At 42.3% G+C, this 18,392-nt stretch overlaps 1 protein-coding gene across 1 annotated transcript in view; it reads right to left on the bottom strand.

The window, feature by feature from the left end:
- The window catches only part of LOC136645137 (heparan-alpha-glucosaminide N-acetyltransferase-like), a 141,952-nt gene that overhangs the window by 48,253 nt on the left and 75,307 nt on the right, over window positions 1–18,392 (bottom strand). The window contains exons 7-10 of the mRNA XM_066621382.1: window positions 15,760–15,920; window positions 9,448–9,560; window positions 6,223–6,347; window positions 484–610 (exon numbers count right to left, since the gene is read on the bottom strand). Of these exons, the coding sequence (XP_066477479.1) occupies window positions 484–610; window positions 6,223–6,347; window positions 9,448–9,560; window positions 15,760–15,920 (526 nt within the window). The remainder of the gene's footprint in view (window positions 1–483; window positions 611–6,222; window positions 6,348–9,447; window positions 9,561–15,759; window positions 15,921–18,392) is intronic.

The raw sequence follows: 18,392 nt of genomic DNA, 5'->3' as shown, positions 1-18,392 counted from the left end.
TTCAAGAACTTGAAAATTATCTTTAAAAGGAGGATAGTTTCCAGAGACTAGGAATGAATGTTCTGTCACAGTACCTCAAGATGTGAGGTGTTAAAAGGTCCTGAAGCATCTGGATCCAGCCAACGTCAGAGGCAAAAAGAGGGACCACCTGCCCATTCCATTTGCTTGCTTTTAATACACTGTCTTAAAAGGTAAGTCCCAACGAGTGGTGAATTGCTTTTGAACTTAACTCTGAAAATCCTGGTTTTTGACTTTAACTCATGCTGAATTTCTTCCATCCTCCAGGAAATAAATGTTAATAGGATGGTGATGCCACAATAAATATTCCCTTCGTTTGGCTGCACCTGGCTAATGTCTGAGGAAGGAGGGGAATCACTGTGCTGGGCTGCTAGACAAGTGGTGCTATCATATAAAAGCCAAAGGCAAAACAAGCCCACCACTTACAAAGATTTCACTGAGCCAGTCCCTGAGATAATTGATTACCTTACATGTAGGGTAGTGGTAGATGTGGTCTTCTCCAAACAGCCACTTATCAATGTATCCTGCTGCACCGCCTGTGCAGTTAGGGTATTTTCCATCATCTCCTATCCCCCCAGGGCCCAGGTAACCTCTGTGGAGAAAACGCACAATATTAATTGCAGCTGTCAGATTTCCAAGCACTGGAACTGATTTCTTTTTTTTCTTTTCTTTTTTGTCACAAGACCAGACTGATATTGAATGATTTGGAAAATGAATTAGTGAGTTTATTTGCAACTCCTGAATAGCATTTGCTAGATATGCACCATTAAGTGCAATGATCTCTCCAATCCCTGAAGGCCCCCAAAGCTCTACTAATTCCAGCCACCACCATTTTGGTTGTCTCACTAATCTCCTTCCAGAATGAAATACAATTTTAAACATGCATTAGAATAAGAGAAACTGAAAACACGCTTCTCTAATTGAGAAGTACCATCTGTCACAAAATATCTACAAAATGCATCTTGGCTAATTCAAATGTTTGATGTGCCTCTGCTTTTTCTGTCTCTGACAAACACTGAAAGATAGTATCATGTTCAGAATATAAAATCAGATCTATGGTGTCAATATTTACTGCACAGACGCATCTCCAATAAAACTTTTTTCCATAAGCCAAATTCATAGCCTTTTCTCATTAAAAGGATATGCTCAAAATGAATCCTTCAAATTAACACACCTCTTTTAATCAAACACCTTTTTTAAACAACTATTAACTGGTTGGCAGGGCTACAGTTGTATTACACAGTTGTTGTAGGTAGGAACAGGAGTTTAACAACTTTATTAGCAACAACTGAAAATCATAAAGTAATGAATAAGCTTTTTAAATTCATAAAATGTTAAACACAAAAAAAAGGACAAAGAGAAGACCATATGGCTGGGCATTATATCAGCCTCACTCTACAGCCTGCAGTGGTCATTAAGACTGAAGAACAGAGGCATTTTCAAGGTTTAGTTGGGTTAGACCAACTAAAGTGATTTTCAACCTGTGTGCCATGGCACATTGGTTTGCTGTGAATGGTCCGCAGGTGTGCTGTGGGAATTTGGGGGAATGTTATTTAATAGTAGGGCTACTGGGGGATGTTAGCCCCCCCGCCAGCAGTATGGTGTTCCTTGTCAATTGTAAAAAAACTTATGGTGTGCCTTGACCATTTTAGCAGCTTCTCGGTGTGTCCTGAGATGAAAAAATGTTGAAAATCACTGGGTTAGATGGTGTCAGATGTAAAAGGTGTCAGGTTTGCACTCTGGGACAAAGAAGCAATTGGTAATCTTCTTTGAACAGATTAACAGCAGCAGTTATTTGAATCTGCGTCTGATGCTAATTGGAACGCACACTTCTTTTAGAGACAGAGGGTAGAAGATTTTTAAAAAGGCCATGATAGTTCATATATTAGCAAAATCTGCATTTTTTGTTCAAAAGGCACAAAATGTGCAGTCATCAAGAGAACTGACTATTTCTCAAGCCTTGCCACAGTAAACAACCAACATGGCTTCCCAGACATTTCACAAATCCATTTATAGTTGACAGTTTAATTCCTGTGACATATAAGTATGCTTGGATTGTTACAGAAGGCTTAATTCTCATCTGACATAGCTCATCTTAGATATGTTGAATGACATCAGTTCACTTTCATCCGTTTTACTTTTGCCTCCACCATCTAACTCACTTCTATTGCCAAAATTAGATAAAAAGTTCCTTGGGAAAGAGACCCTGTCTTTTTCTTGTGTAACACTGCTAAGTGCCATGTGTGCTAATGGCAGTATGTAAATTTAATAATGTGAAAATTCCTGAAGACAGCAAGGTACTGGTGTACTGTACTCCTGGAGGCACATCTGATCAAGAGGCAAGGTGCCATGTTCTCCACTAGCTGCAACCCCTGCACAACTCATGAGGGAAGCCTCACATAGAAAGCATCCTATTAAGATAGCCTCAAGAACACAAAGCTTATAAAACAGATCTCACTATTTTACAGTGAGATGAGCCCTCTGATACAACTGCAAGTGTGTGAATGAGATCGGTGTCAGGTTTTAGATGTTCAGAGGAAATAAAAGATTCTGGGGGCTACAAGCTCACTCTGATAGTTTTGTCCTAATTTATTTATTACAATTTGAAAAGGTGGCAGGACGACTCTCTCAGCAAATATTCTAAACAGAAAATGGACCAAGCCAGCTTGGTCAGGTTGAACCAAGCTTCAGCATCTGTCCCTGAAAGTGCACAGCTTTTTCTTAACAGTTCAGAGTCTTACCCCAATACCTGTTGGAAAAAGTATATTTTATTCCCTGGAAAGTTGATGGGTGTGATTTATGGCCTCATATTAGCTCCCTCACAGAGACATATTAAACAATTTCACTCTGTCATTGGCAATCTGAAAAGAAGGAACAAGCTGTATCCATCTTTTTATACTATCAAAGACACATCTTTCCATCTATTGTATTTCTCTGGCATATCATTTCCTCCTGATCAAGTGAAATCAAGGACTGTAATGACTTAGCTTAGGTGTTACAAGTTTATTTTATGTGCTTCAGATACATCAGAAGATCTTGAACATTAACATTAGTTTTCAAGTAATTTTGTCAAAAATTCTTTACCAATAATACTTAAGCAGTGTCCACTGGCTCTGCCTCAGTTCTACCAGCAAAGATGGGTGTATAGTACTTGCAACAAAATTTAAAATTAACTAATAGTTAGGTGTTCATGGATGTCATACTGGAAATCTTTGCAAACATAAGGAAAACAGTATGAGAGAGTAAAAGTCAGTGAATAAATATGAACAACAGGAGGACTTTCTAGAAGAGAAATTGTTGCCTTCAAATGTGAAAGACAACACAATCTCTTGGGGTGGGAATGTTATATATGCCCTAAGGAAATGAAAGTTGAAACATGGTGAAACTGGGTTTACTTCCTTGATTTATTTTTGATCCTTCAGCATTTTTGAGTGATATGATGGTGGCGGGCAGGGAGGTAAGGGCTGGATAATTCTGGGGAAGGGATGTGTGAGTGTGTGTCTATGTGTGTGAAATGACTATCTAGAAGGGTAAAACTGGGAAGGTAAGCGCTTTTCTGTGTTTATTTTAAAATAATAGTGTCTATACTGCTTTATCCAGTCATGGGAGAAGAGGTTAGTTTCTTTTTCATTTTTTTAAATTAACATATCAAAATTTATCTGGGGGAGGGGGACAAGCTGTTTCACATAAGGTCAGAACATAAGAAAGAATGGGAAGGAGATTCCTGTTTGCTAGAGGCAGCAGCACAATTGTGCTTTACTTACAAAGATATGTAAATGTTTCCATATTAAAAACCAATCATAGTTTATACAGCTCTGCCTTGCATATACCTCAAGCTGTGTCTGCTGTTGACTAGATCATTATTTTAAATGATAGAACAGCAGGACATGTCGAATATGAAAATTCTGCCTTGCAAGTGTCTTTTTGAAGGATGCATGTCCTGAGGTATATGAAAGAGCTTGAAAAATACAGCTTAATACGCCAGCAGTGTATATTAGTAAGTATGTAACAGCAACAAAAAAACGCAACCAAGATAACTTAAAACTCTCCCTTTATGTGCAGGCAGGAGCTTGTATCATCTAAGTTTGATGATATCTTGGGGTTACCTGATTGGATGAAGGGATGCCATGTGGCCATGTCATCTCACCCCTTTACCATTCTAGACAGACCCCAAAGCGTGAGGGTTGTAATAGGAGAGATACACCCATTCCAGAATGTAACTTCTGCTCCCACCCCCTTTGATTCTATGCCCAAGGAAAATATAGTTGTCCAACACATGAGAGGAGCCACCATTCGTGGGAGAGGTTCCTCATCTGAATTGGGACAAGGTATTTCTCTAATAATTTATCTTGTTTTTGTAACTGATGAAGTCCCTGAACATGTATGCTTGAAAAAAAAAAAATGTGTTGGTCTTTGAGGTACTAGAAAACTCTGCCCTCATATGTCGTATTGTTTCAAAACAAAATAAAAAAAAAACTAGATGTGGGAAAGGGGATCAAGCAGAAGTATTATTAAATACAATTAATATCTTAGTCGTTAAAAAGAATCATAAAGTATGTCTTTTTTTGAAACAGAGCAAGCACAGGAAGACTTGTTCCCATTAGGCTGCAGCTACCATAATATGGCTTGACAAGAATTTTCCTCAGCCTAGCTAGCCTGGTGAGCTTGTACGTTTCAATTGAACCTGACAGTCTGAAGTCAAGCAGGCACTGACCATGCCAGGGTGTCAAACATAAGGCCCGTGGGCTGAATGCAGTCCCTGGAAGCAATTTATCCAGTCCCCATTATAATTGGATTTTGCCAGCTTGAGAATTGGGCTCTCTCATATATTGAAAATATGAACAAGATTTGCATATTTTTCTCTTCTGTCATTTGCAACTAATGAGTTTCTATGTGAGAACAAAGTGGTTATTTCTGGCCATCATCTACTTAGTGATGTCACTTTCTGCTTCATGATGTCACTTCCAGCCCTCAGCAGGCACCATAAATGTTAACTGGTCCTCTGTATGAAACAAGTTTGACATCCCCGGACCATGCAGTTGAGCTAAGAAGTGAATAGGCTCCCTTACAGGGATGTAGTAGGTGGTTAGTCTAAAGCAGCTAACCTGAAAGTAGCTCATTCTGTAGCTGAACAATGAACTATTCAGGGTGAGAAGTTCAGCCAATCAGAAACTTTATAGGACCAGGAGAAGTCATATTGACCGCTTATGTCACCTCTTCATCACTGCTGAGGTGATGGCTGCAATACTGCTTTATGGCCATTGCAGTGCTGTTACTGGAGCATAGGATAAGGAAAGGGCCATAGCTCAGTTGCATGACAACAATCCATAAATGCCAAAGAATAAGGTCATGGTGTTTTCTCACCATGGAGTAACTATCAGGGAGTCATCTTGCAACATATTCTGACCATCAAAACCATGTACAGTCCTTTCCAGATGCATCCTACACTTGGCTATCCTCAGTTACCCTAAGGTGGAGTAGGCAACCTACAGCCCACGAACCACTTCTGGTCCACCATCTGAAATCATCAGGCTTGTAGCCCCCCAAAATATATCCACCTGGCCTGCAGTGGTCCTTAAAAAGAATCCAAGTTTGTAGTTCTAGCTCTGTAAGGCTCACAATGTAAATAGAGCATGGACAGAAGCTTCCTGTGAGCATCTTTTTCTGTCTCCACCCAAATGTAGCAGCCTCACCCCCAGCCAGAGCATCAGGGCACAGGTGCACGCCCAAATCTGATCATGAGCAAGCATGCATCCTGTCTGGGAGCACTGCAGGTCTCAAAGAACTGGTCAAACAAGAGAGATAGCAAAATAGAAAAGCACCCCCCAGTTCAAAAATGAGTACAATGAATGAAATGCAAAATACATATTTTCTTACAGAGCTGGAATCAAAGTTATGATAGCGATTATAATATCTAGGAGGGCATTATGGTTCTCTGTACAAACTCCATACCCCAATGTATTCTTTAGGCCATAAAGTTGACCCACCCTGGGATGTGTCAAGAGATATTCTGCCTGTGTGTTGTTGAATGGCACCAATCCTTTTCTGTGACAAAAAGAAAGCAGTTGCAATTTGAACTGGGGCAGAGATCGTGAACATGTCGTGAAACAGCTTCTTAGAAATCCACTTTTTCAATGCTTGATTTTTGCGCTGCAAAACGTCTACAGGACCATGTGCAACATTCTCTCATTCACTCCCACTTACATGGGGCATCCAGGCACAGGTAGCAGGAACGTCAGACAGAGCCACACAATCTCCAGGATAGTCATGATTATCCATTCTGGCCAATAGAGAATGATATCTCTGACAGGAGCCCACCAGTTGCCAAACTTCAAAGGGAAGGAAATTCACATTGTCAGAAAGATAAAGTCAGGAAAATATATCTGGCTGCTTCATGACCTGCATGTGTTAGAACCACTATTTAACCCCAGCATAGTACTACCCTTCCCTCTTTCATGTGAATCAATAGGAAGTAGCTCTCTTAACTAGAGTGATAGAAGCAATTACGATGTTAGTCACTTCCTATTGCTTTCACTTGAGTGGTTTCCACAAATTTCCTCACCACTAAAGGCAGCTCATCATTTTTTATTTTTTTGGGGGGGGGGGATGTTATTATGCTTATAAAGAAAGCAAAAGCAGTTCTTCAATATTACCTCATCATTTGCCCTCACATTTAGCAATGAGGATGGGTGAGCATTCTATATGATCACATGAGAACAAGATTTATATCTTGCACCCACCATCCATTAGCAAATGTCCACTCAGCCACTGTCCAGGGCGCTAGTTTCATGTTCTATACATACAGAAGTGTCACTGCAACATCCCTTGAAAAACCAAGACACTTATCCGTCACACCACACACCAATCCTGAGAATGTCTGCTGTGCAGAATAAACAACGTGCACCAGTGCCATTGCTTTCACTAGCAGCCATGCGGATGGTGGGAGTCCAGTGTGGGCTGCATCTACTGAAATACACATAGCCTTGAGTGAAAAGTCTCACAGGAAATGCATCTGCTTAGTTCCCTGTTATGCCATCCTCAGTGATGCAAGAGAAATGTCAATATGCATGCTAATTTCAATGTTTGATCTACAGGGGGTCAGAGCTTTTGGGCCAGCCCCCCTTAGGCACTGGTTTTCAAAACATTCCTGCCCCCCACAAAAATAAGTGGGGTAAAGATTTAGCCACATGCATACATACACTGAGGAGTTCTGCTGCTATAAGACAACAGAAGATGTGAAAGTGGGCTTACAGATCTTTTGTTCCCTGAAAGCTGTGAGGAAGCTGGTGTATGGGACTGAAAGGCTGCTTTTTAAAACCTGAAACATGAGCATGGGAAGGCAGTTTTTAAATCTGTACGTATGGTACCAGATTCTCTAAGAACACCCTGAAGGTTAAAGAGAGCATGCACATGTCTGATCAAAGAAACATGGAAGAAGGTAGGAAAAGATAAAATCAAAATGAATGTATATGTCATTTTGAAACAGTATTTGGACCACAGTGCCTGCTGCAGTCTCTAATGCAAACATATATTTAAGTGGTTATTAAAAGACAGTTAACCAGCAGCCTGCAAAAGGCTCTATAAAATTACTGTGGTCTGTTGTGTAATTACGTGCTTAGTTCATCAGTGAAGTATTTATCATTATTAGCAGATCATTATCACTATGAGAAGATATTAGATTTTGGTCTATAAATATGCATTTAAACTAAATTTAAAACAGAATCATACAAGTCAGAGATAAGAGGAAATGGATGGGGGAAGAAGGGACTGAGGCCACCCAGTGCACTTGCCTACTAATGCAGAAATAATCTTTGTAGTCCCCTCACCCCCAGTGACTTGCTCTTTTCAGAGCAGAAACCAAAGGAAACTCATCCTCTTTTCATAGGGCATGGACAACATTTTAACAGTAGTCTACAGATCAATCCCAGTTTTGAAACTTGCTTAGACTTTCTCCTCCCCTCAGGCAAAGTGTTCATTTTTATAAAAGATATATATTCCATTTTTAGAATATGTTTTGGACGTGTATCAGTTTATCTTTCACCAAATCAAAAAAGAATTTACAAAAACTAGTTCAAAACTGCTTTGGGAATTGTGGGGGCAAGGTTGAGATGTCTTGGAGATATAATGGATGCTAGCCAATAGGTTCTTTGCTGTGTTTTTTTTTGTGGTTTTTTTTTGCAGCTCAAAATGAATGGTGCTGAAACTTGCAGAACCTTTTCCCCCTCCAGAGCACACCCTGAAACAAAAAACTACATTTGTACTGAGTAGGTGTGGGAACTTTCAAACCAGCCTTGCTGTATCATACATCTTTAGTCTGGAAACCTAACTTAGAAACTGCATGTAAACACATAATATAAAGGTTACGTTGATTGTAAACACATGTAATGAAAGCCTGATGCTTGCCTTTCCTAAGAAAAGAAGCTTCAACCCACGCCAAACCATAATGGTGCCCTTAAAGCAACAACATCAGCATCTCAAAACAGCTCATTCCACATAACACCATATGAAAAGGTGAGGTATTCAAAGCACAAGAGTTTTTGAGGGCTGACCATACATCCAGCATGAAAAGGGGCAGCCCATTCATGAGGCAAGGTGGAGCAGGTTGCGTCAGCAGCAGGTTGCTGTAGGGTGGGTAGACTGCCAGATTTGGGGACCCTTTACTTCAAGTCTGCTACTGCCTGCCTCCAGTTCATTGATTTGGATGCATTGATCTGCTTTCTGTTTGCTATGTCTCCTTACTATGCTCCTTGTGTGGTTTCTACAAATACAGAGTGTGGGGATGCAGTTTGATTTACCCAGGGACCATGCAAACAAAGGAGCTCCTTCATTTGTGTGGTTCCTTTAAATCCCTTATCCATGAGACCCTGAAAAGTGGTCCGCAAGGTCTCAGGGGAAAAAAAAAAGTTTGTCTTCTCTCACTTGCAGTGGCCTGTTCACTGTGAGTGGCCTGTTCTCTGTACTCTCTGGTAGTTCGTGTGGGGAGTGCTCATTTGGGAGACACTTCCCCATGGACTACCAGAGAGGGCGGAGAATGGACTGCCCACAGCGATAGTCAACAACAAACGCAGCCACCCTCAAATCTTCTCTATAAAGAATAGATCTAATAAATCTACTCTAATTATTACAAATTTAATTGTATTTTTAGTGTGCAGGGGGTGGAATGGAGGGTTGAATGTGATCCATGACGATTCCAATTTTTGCCTCAGTGGTCAGTGGACTCCAAAAGGTTGGGAACCACTGCTTAGATAAAACTGGAAATCTCACACTTCCACTACTTAAGAAACCACACAAAGAGCATGGCAAAGCGCTTTTTGTGTTAGTGCAGAGGTGGCAGTGGTGGACCCAAAGCAGCATTGGGCAGCACTGCAGGTTGTGCCACCCCTGAACATAAGCATGCATTTCTAAGTTTGTTTCATGATTGCACCTCACCTGATATTTGTCCAGGTCCTTTATGCCAAAGCAGGTCTCCATCAAAGCCAAAATAAAGTAAGTAAATCCAAGACGCTGCAGAACACCTGGAATCCTTGCCCAGCGCCATGATACTGCAGAAAGAAAATTGAATGTGACATACAGGGCCTAATTTCAGCCAAAAGTATTTGTTTGTTTCAAATATTTATACCCAACCTTTCCCCATCCAAATAAAGGGGTTTAAGGTAGCTTGCAATTGCCACCTTAATGGTAATTAAAACAAGTCAAAATAAAACGAGCTCGCCAATTAATACAAAAAAGAAAACCATGGACCAGCACAAAATAAAAGCAAGTCAACCCAAATCATAAAAGGCAGAAAGAAAAAGAAATATGTGTAGACACTTGCTACATCTCAGAAGTTGTAGATAGGCTGCAGGTGTCCAGGTATGTTTGCCAATATTATTTATTAAGTGTGCATATCATTCCACAGCCGGGCCTGGTATAAATCCTGGCTGTCTGACCGTCTGCACCTCTCTGGATGATAGAGTACTTGCTCCAGGCTGCACTTCAGATCCAGCCCAGTTTCACCTCCAGCAACAGACCATGAAATCTTGGTCTTGGAAGCCCCACCCAGATCTGGATTTGATTATGGCTGCCCAAGACCCTTTCCCCATCCTGATACAATGTACAGAGAATTACATCCATTTAGGACAAGTTCCTGTCTGGAACTTTCATGGCCCCCAATTCTGACAAAGCTCTTCTCCTCCCTCTCTGTCCACCAGTCTCGGGAGATGAAAGTTGGTTTGACTTCTTTTGACAGTCACCTGGACATTTGCCAAGTTTCGGCAAGTTCACATATGTCTCAGATTGTTCCTGATGTAGTTGTCTATTCTTTAAAAAAAAAAATACTGTCCTTTCCACAGAGCCACCCAGCATTTTAAAGCGCTTGCATTTGCAATAGTGAATCTGAGGATTAATCAGCAGGTTTCATACTTTTAAAGCTCTGGGCTCCATCCAGCCTGTGCTGTCCACTTAAAGGGGAAGTATTCCCATCAGTCCATTACTGCCATTTATTCTTAATGTACTGATCTTTTGTTGTGCAAGCACAAAAGGGGACAAAGACAGAAGAGGAGGTTTTTGAAGAGTACACAGCTTTCTCATGGAAATGCAGAGTCAAACGACAATAAATTAGACTTCACAGGAATGTCAGTTACCCAAAGCAATCATACCATGGGGTCAAAACGGACATCTAGAGCAGCATTGCTCAACATTTATCCCCTGCCGTACCACTTCACATGGTCCACGTCTTGGGAGTACCACCAGACGGAAATGCCAATAACGTCATTGCCAGCTAGTTACTTTTGGGTTGGGAGACCAGACACAACACAAGAGGCTCAGGGCAGATGGGGGGGGGGGAATTTTCAAATGTGTAAAAATTGCACGCTGGAGCTCTGCCCACCAAGACAAGCTTCCTACTGCTGCTTGCCATGTTGCATTGCTGGTCTTGCTGCCAGGTGGCAGGGAGTCTAGGGCTCCACCAGACACCACCTCAAGTACCACTGTGGTATGTGGTATGTGTACCACTGGTTGAGAAACACTGACCTAGAGTGCTTAGCAGTTGTATGTCTTAATTTTTCTTTTGTAAAACAGCTACTGCATCAGGGCCTGATGTGAACTGAGTGGCTTAAATTATCCCCCTCCCCCATGGTCCTGATCCAGAACAAACCCTGATCCAGCTGTTTGCCTCTGTTTTAGAGAAGTGGTAGTGGAGGAACTCAATCCAGGTCCGCTTTTCCATCCGCACGTGACTGACACAGGAAACTGCACACAACAATCAGTTCTTCAGCAGGTAGGCACATACAAGAGTGCATATAAAGACTTCTGCATGCACCATCTATCATGGCATACACCAATCTCTAGATCAGGGCTGTCTTAATGTCTAGTTCCAATCTCAAAGTCTTGCAAATACAGACCTCCTTAAAGTCTCCAAATTCATGAGGATCTTGTATTGAACACTGAGACTTGTGGTTAGGGAGAAATTTGCAAAAACACAAGTGCTTTGAACTACACAATCAAAAGGGCAAGGGTAAACAATAAAATGCATTTTTTAAAAAAATCTCAGAATTTGAAAGCTAATATCAGAACAGCTTCATGAGTTCTCAGCATTTGGAGTTGGCTACTCTGCAATTCCTGGAGCACAGAGATTTGCAAAAAAAATCACAAACATATCCAATTTAAGTGCCAAGTTCTTAGTTCCTTCTCATTTCTCTTCCTTCCCTTGGGCTCCATAAAAAAGAGCTGTCTGGTTTCTGCTGGAAAATGGATGCTGTATGTAGCAGCCAGGAGAGAGAAGAAAGCATTTCAATAAATAAATAGTCCACACATACACAGAGTTTTATGCTACCATGACGGCTGTTGGCTTTCCCAAATATCTCCAGTGCTTACAGGATTTGCCACGGGGGGCAGCAGAAATGAGACACCTCCGGTCTGATAATTGTTGTTTTTAAAAGTCTCCAGATCCGATTATTGTCACTAAAAGTACCTCTCTGTTTTGCCAAACTAAATTAGCAAGCCATTCTTGCTGGAAGCAGAAAAGTGCTAACAGCCTGATGTTACAATGCACCCAGCAGCAGCTGGTGGGGCTTTAATAAGTAATAACTAGCTGTTTTGCTGGTAAATGCAAAGTTGCAATTTGCTGTTGTAGAATGTTGGGCTTTCAGCAAAACAAACAAAATGTTTGCCTGTTATTCCCAATGTAATTAATACTGCTGAGAATTCCATTTTAAAAAAACCACATATCAGAGAGATCCCATTTAGAGAGCATAGAGCAGTGTTTCTCAAACTGTGGGTTGGGACCCACTAGGTGGGTCACGAGCCAATTTCAGGTGGGTCTCCATTCATTTCAATGTTTTATTTTGAATATATTAGACTTGATGCTACCATGGTATGTGACATCTGGGGAAATTACAGATCTGTACTTTGGACAGGCTACTATGTATATTCTTTTAACAATTATAATCAATAGGACTTGTTGCAAGGTTGAGGGATGCAACAGCAGAAGAACAACTTGGTACTCAGGAGTGAAGGCTTACAAGCTTTTATTGAATTGCATGTAATTGATCCACGGGACTCACGTGACAAAGCATGGAGCCCCGTCTGAATGCTGGTCCTTAACCCTTATACCTCTCACAGCTTTTGTCCTCAATCTAGACTTCTCATTCGCTGAAGATTTGACATCATAGATGGGGCTAACTCTTAATAGGCTAAAGATAACCTTAGAGACACCTAATAGGTGAGTTTCAAGTTACAGGTTTCCAAAAAAGGTGAAATTAAACAATTAAACATATTGTTTAATATGGACCCGGGAAACTATAGGCCGGTCAGCCTAACATCCATACCGGGTAAGATGGTGGAATGCCTCATCAAAGATAGGATCTCAAAACACATAGACGAACAGGCCTTGCTGAGGGAGAGTCAGCATGGCTTCTGTAAGGGTAAGTCTTGCCTCACGAACCTTATAAAATTCTTTGAAAAGGTCAACAGGCATGTGGATGCGGGAGAACCCGTGGACATTATATATTTGGACTTTCAGAAGGCGTTTGACACGGTCCCTCACCAAAGGCTACTGAAAAAACTCCACAGTCAGGGAATTAGAGGACAGGTCCTCTCATGGATTGAGAACTGGTTGGAGGCCAGGAAGCAGAGAGTGGGTGTCAATGGGCAATTTTCACAATGGAGAGAGGTGAAAAGCGGTGTGCCTCAAGGATCTGTCCTGGGACCGGTGCTTTTCAACCTCTTCATAAATGACCTGGAGACAGGGTTGAGCAGTGAAGTGGCTAAGTTTGCAGACGACACCAAACTTTTCCGAGTGGTAAAGACCAGAAGTGATTGTGAGGAGCTCCAGAAGGATCTCTCCAGACTGGCAGAATGGGCAGCAAAATGGCAGATGCGCTTCAATGTCAGTAAGTGTAAAGTCATGCACATTGGGGCAAAAAATCAAAACTTTAGATATAGGCTGATGGGTTCTGAGCTGTCTGTGACAGATCAGGAGAGAGATCTTGGGGTGGTGGTGGACAGGTCGATGAAAGTGTCGACCCAATGTGCGGCGGCAGTGAAGAAGGCCAATTCTATGCTTGGGATCATTAGGAAGGGTATTGAGAACAAAACGGCTAGTATTATAATGCCGTTGTACAAATCGATGGTAAGGCCACACCTGGAGTATTGTGTCCAGTTCTGGTCGCCGCATCTCAAAAAAGACATAGTGGAAATGGAAAAGGTGCAAAAGAGAGCGACTAAGATGATTACAGGGCTGGGGCACCTTCCTTATGAGGAAAGGCTACGGCGTTTGGGCCTCTTCAGCCTAGAAAAGAGACGCTTGAGGGGGGACATGATTGAGACATACAAAATTATGCAGGGAATGGACAGAGTGGATAGGGAGATGCTCTTTACACTCTCACATAATACCAGAACCAGGGGACATCCACTAAAATTGAGTGTTGGGAGGGTTAGGAGACACAAAAGTAAATATTTCTTTACTCAGCGTGTGGTCGGACTGTGGAACTCCTTGCCACAGGATGTGGTGCTGGCGTCTAGCCTAGACGCCTTTAAAAGGGGATTGGACAAGTTTCTGGAGGAAAAATCCATTATGGGGTACAAGCCATGATGTGTATGCGCAACCTCCTGATTTTAGAAATGGGTTATGTCAGAATGCCAGATGCAAGGGAGGGCACCAGGATGAGGTCTCTTGTTATCTGGTGTGCTCCCTGGGGCATTTGGTGGGCCGCTGTGAGATACAGGAAGCTGGACTAGATGGGCCTATGGCCTGATCCAGTGGGGCTGTTCTTATGTTCTTATGAATTAAAAAGTTTTCAAAAGCCAGCAGGGGGTGCTATAATATCATTTTATCCAGTATTGACCCAGTGCTGATCCTTATGCACATCCATCAATCCAATTAGGACTTCCTTGACAGGTCTCCATACCATCCTCATTAAAAGAGATGACAAAATGTACTTTGACTGGTACCGTTATCTTTCTCTGCATACCTTTCTTTTATGCTAATGTCAACATAGAACACCTGTGAAGCCTTCCTGCAATGTTAAAGCTTTTGTCTGTTATTTTTCTAAAATCAAGCAACCTTTTGGTTCCTTTATTTAGACTTACTTCTAATGACTACTATGTCCCCATATATGTAGGTTATACTTTAGGGCAAAGACTAATTTGCCTATATGTGTCTTTTCCTTTGAATGCATGGAAGAATAACAATTTTAAAACTATAAGTGAACACAGGCAGACTGTCCTCGCTAAGACGGGTATACTTCTGCCAAAATGGGGCCTATCTGCTCGTTGCCTAGCATCTTTATCTATTTGAATTCCAAGGTGTTTACGCCTAAGCAACTCTGTGAGAAAAACAATTTTGCTTTAAATGAAGTCAAACAGCTTTTTACTATTCTGTGTGTTTCTATGCTTTAGCAGTGTGGCCTTTAAGCTTTTACCCAAATGCTATGTCACCCTGGTTATCCTGCGTGTCACCTTCCATCAGGCTTATTCCTGGGTAAGTGTGGATAGGATTGCAGCCTAGGATTGCCAAAAAATTTCTTGCAAGATGATGTCACTTCTGGTCATGACATCTGCTGGTCCTGACAGATTCTCATTCTAAAAAGTGGGTCCTGCTGCTAAATGTGTGAGAACAACTGGCATAGAGGCTCCCTTAATCATACACCCACTTTTGTGTTTCAAACCACAAGGGATCATTCCTGAAGTGGACCTGAATCTCCAGTTATTATGAGGTTAAAGAAAACCCACAACAAATGCTCTTTTAATACAGTGTACAGTACTGATTTTTTTCTCCTTTTTGGTAATTTAAGATTGAATATATCAAGAGTAGGCTGTTGAACCTTACTGTGAATCTTCCACCCTCTGCCACAAAAGCCAATTGCCATCCTTTGTTCACTCAGTTTTACATAGAATCCAAGCAATGTTGTGGTCAGATGTTTTCATTTCAGCCCATAGTTTTCTGGACTGTTTTCCCACTTGCTTAAAGGCATAATATGTGGTGATCTTTTTCCCCCTTCAGTAAAGTAGTTCGAGCCTATCCAGAGAAAGCTTTACAGAGACTTTTCAAGCTCTTTTACCTTTAATTGAAACTTTCCTGTTGCCCATGTTATTGCTTCTTATTGATCATGGCAGGGTGATTAGTAATGAATCAGTTGCCTCAGTGTCAGTCTCAGGTTCAAGGTGGGGGTATTAATCACCAATTTTCATGCATTTTTTATTTTTTGTTTATAGCAAACAACACTACAAAGGAACAACAGAACAGAAAAAAACTGTACTTACATGGACCATCTGCTGGACCATAGTTAAGGAAGCAGAACCCTATGAGTAGTAAGACCACAGTCCTCCAGCTCAGCTTACGTAACAGCTGGACTCGACTCACACCTCGTTTCCTCATTGCATGGAATGCCAGAGCCACTGATGTGCCAATGATGAAAACAAACCTAATCATTAAAGAAACATGTCAAAATCTGGCTCTGATAGTACCCTCATTAAATGTTCCTTTTAAAAGCTTTGGATTCAAATCCACACGCAATAAAAACTTTATTTGAGCACTCCAGGCACTTTGCTCACGAAGAAACCATTTACCGTATTTTTCGCTCCATAAGACGCACCTGACCATAAGACGCACCTAGTTTTTAGAGGAGGAAAACAGGAAAAAAATATTCTGAACCAAATAGTGTAATAAAATATTTAATAAACTATAACAGAACAACATTTGAACCATGTAAAGTGAACAGCAGTCAACAGTGGCATTAAGAACCATTACCACTGTCATTAACAAATGGAGAGACTTAAAGGTTTGAGTACTCTAGTTTTCTGGAACCCCCAAGAACTCATCATCGCTAGAGTCAGAATTTATGAAGCTCACAAAAGCAGGTACACTCAAATAGGGGATCACTTTATCTTTCTGCTACAATGATGTTCTGCCAAATCCCAATCCACTGGGCCTTGTGCCCGCTTAAGGCTGATCAGTCCCCCTTGTGCAACTCACCAGTGCAGCAAGCAAAAGTGAGTCCAGTTCCAGTCCACAGATACCAAGTAAATCAGTCCCATCAATCAGAGTTGCCAAATCAGAGTCCAGAACTAATAAGCCAAATTACAGTCCAAGGTCAGTCAAATCCATCAGGGTATCCAAGTCCAGTCACAATCCAGTCAGATTCCAAATTCAGTAAACCCAGCCAGTCTCCCCTCCAACCTGCACTCCTTCAAAACCCACAAACCCTTCCGGCCTCAGGTGCTCCTTATATCCCTGAGGGCCCTATTGCCTTCCAGTGGGTGCAGCTGTGCAGCACACTCTGCTGAATGCCCAGGCCTTACCCTTAAAGGGGCCACTGCTGACACCACATCTACCTCCTCGCCAGTTCTTCTGTGATTCCAATACAAATGAACAAGTGGAAAGTCCAACCACAACTTGAATTCTCAAGACACAACAAACCTCTGGATTTATGGTGAGAACCAAGCCTTACCTGGGGCTTGTGCAATAAGCAAACACTGGCATTCTGACCAAGGAGACAGTTTTTTCTTTGTGATGGGGGGGGGCTTACATTCAGATGCTGGATGAGGTGAGTGAAAGCACCCCTCCCCTGCTGTGTGAGTGTGGGGGGGGCAGAACATCTGTGTGTGTAAGAGAAGGGGGCAGCCTGTGTGTGTGAGAGAGGGGGGAAAGTGTTTGTGTTGCAGAGAAGTTGTGATGCTCCAGGCTTGGGGTGGGGGGAAAGAGAAGCTGTGATGCTCCAGGCTTTGGGGGGGGGGGAGAGAGAGAGGCTGTGATGCTCCAGGTTTGGGGGGGGCGGAAGAGAGAAGCTGTGATGCTCCAGGCTTGGGGGGGGGGGAAAGAGAGGCTGTGATGCTCCAGGCTTGGGGGGGGAGAGAGAGGCTTTCCTGGGAGTAAGCCCCCCTGACTCTAATGGGACTTACTTCAGAGTAGGCATGCACAGGATTGGGCAGCAAGACTGCCACCCCACCCACGCTTTCCTGGGAGTTAGCACCAGTGACTCTGTGACTTACTTCTGAGTAGACAAGTGGGCTTGGGCAGACTGCCACCCACGCTTTCCTGGGAGTGAGCCCCAGTGACTCTGAGACTTACTTCTGAGTAGCCTCTGACTGCCCGGGGAAGCAGAGCAGAGCCAGCGGGCAGGGGGCGGGGCCAGGGCTGGGGCGGAGTTTTTGTTTGTTTGTTTGTTTTTGCAGTATTCGCTCCATAAGACGCACACACTTTTCCCTCCACTTCTTTGGGGGGAAAAAGTGCGTCTTATGGAGCGAAAAATACGGTACTTCAATAAATTAAATAAAATTCTGCTTGGCAAAAGATACGGATGAATGGAAGCTATTTAGGAAGTCTGCAATTTTTTTCCTCATGTGCCTAAAATGACATTGCCTAAAATAAATATAATAATACACTTTTAGGGATGCGATTTTTACTGGATCAGCTCCCACTGCTTGTGAGACCATCCACAGTGGCTCAGGTTGAAAAGCCGCCTCCCTTCTTGACTATAGTAGAGAAAACTACCCAAAAATCTATGGCTTGTCTTGAGGCAGGGATCCCTGAACTGTCAGCTGCCAGCTGCCAGGGCCACATCATTTAGTCTTGCTCTTATGGTGGGCCAGATCGGATCAATTACAGAAAATAATATGTGCATTCTGTACATAACTCTAAGAATTTTCACAACAGGAAGAAAATATTTGCAAGTGTGGGGCTATTTGTGCTCTCTCTCTCTCTCCTGGATTCTCAGCTAGAGAACCTCAGCCTACCATTGCTTGATCCAGCAGGAGGAAGAAGGTGTACAGTGCTGAGTGGGGAATGGGGGAGAAGAGGAAGGAGGGGGGGGGTTGCATGTAATTAATGCCATTGAGCTCAGGGGCACGTCAAAATGTGTTGGTGGGCCAAATGTGGCCTGTAGGCCACAGTTTGG

Source organism: Tiliqua scincoides, chromosome 3, assembly GCF_035046505.1.
Source record: "Tiliqua scincoides isolate rTilSci1 chromosome 3, rTilSci1.hap2, whole genome shotgun sequence".
In the NCBI taxonomy this organism is placed as follows: domain Eukaryota; kingdom Metazoa; phylum Chordata; class Lepidosauria; order Squamata; family Scincidae; genus Tiliqua; species Tiliqua scincoides.
This window is presented reverse-complemented; position numbering and strand designations above follow the sequence as displayed.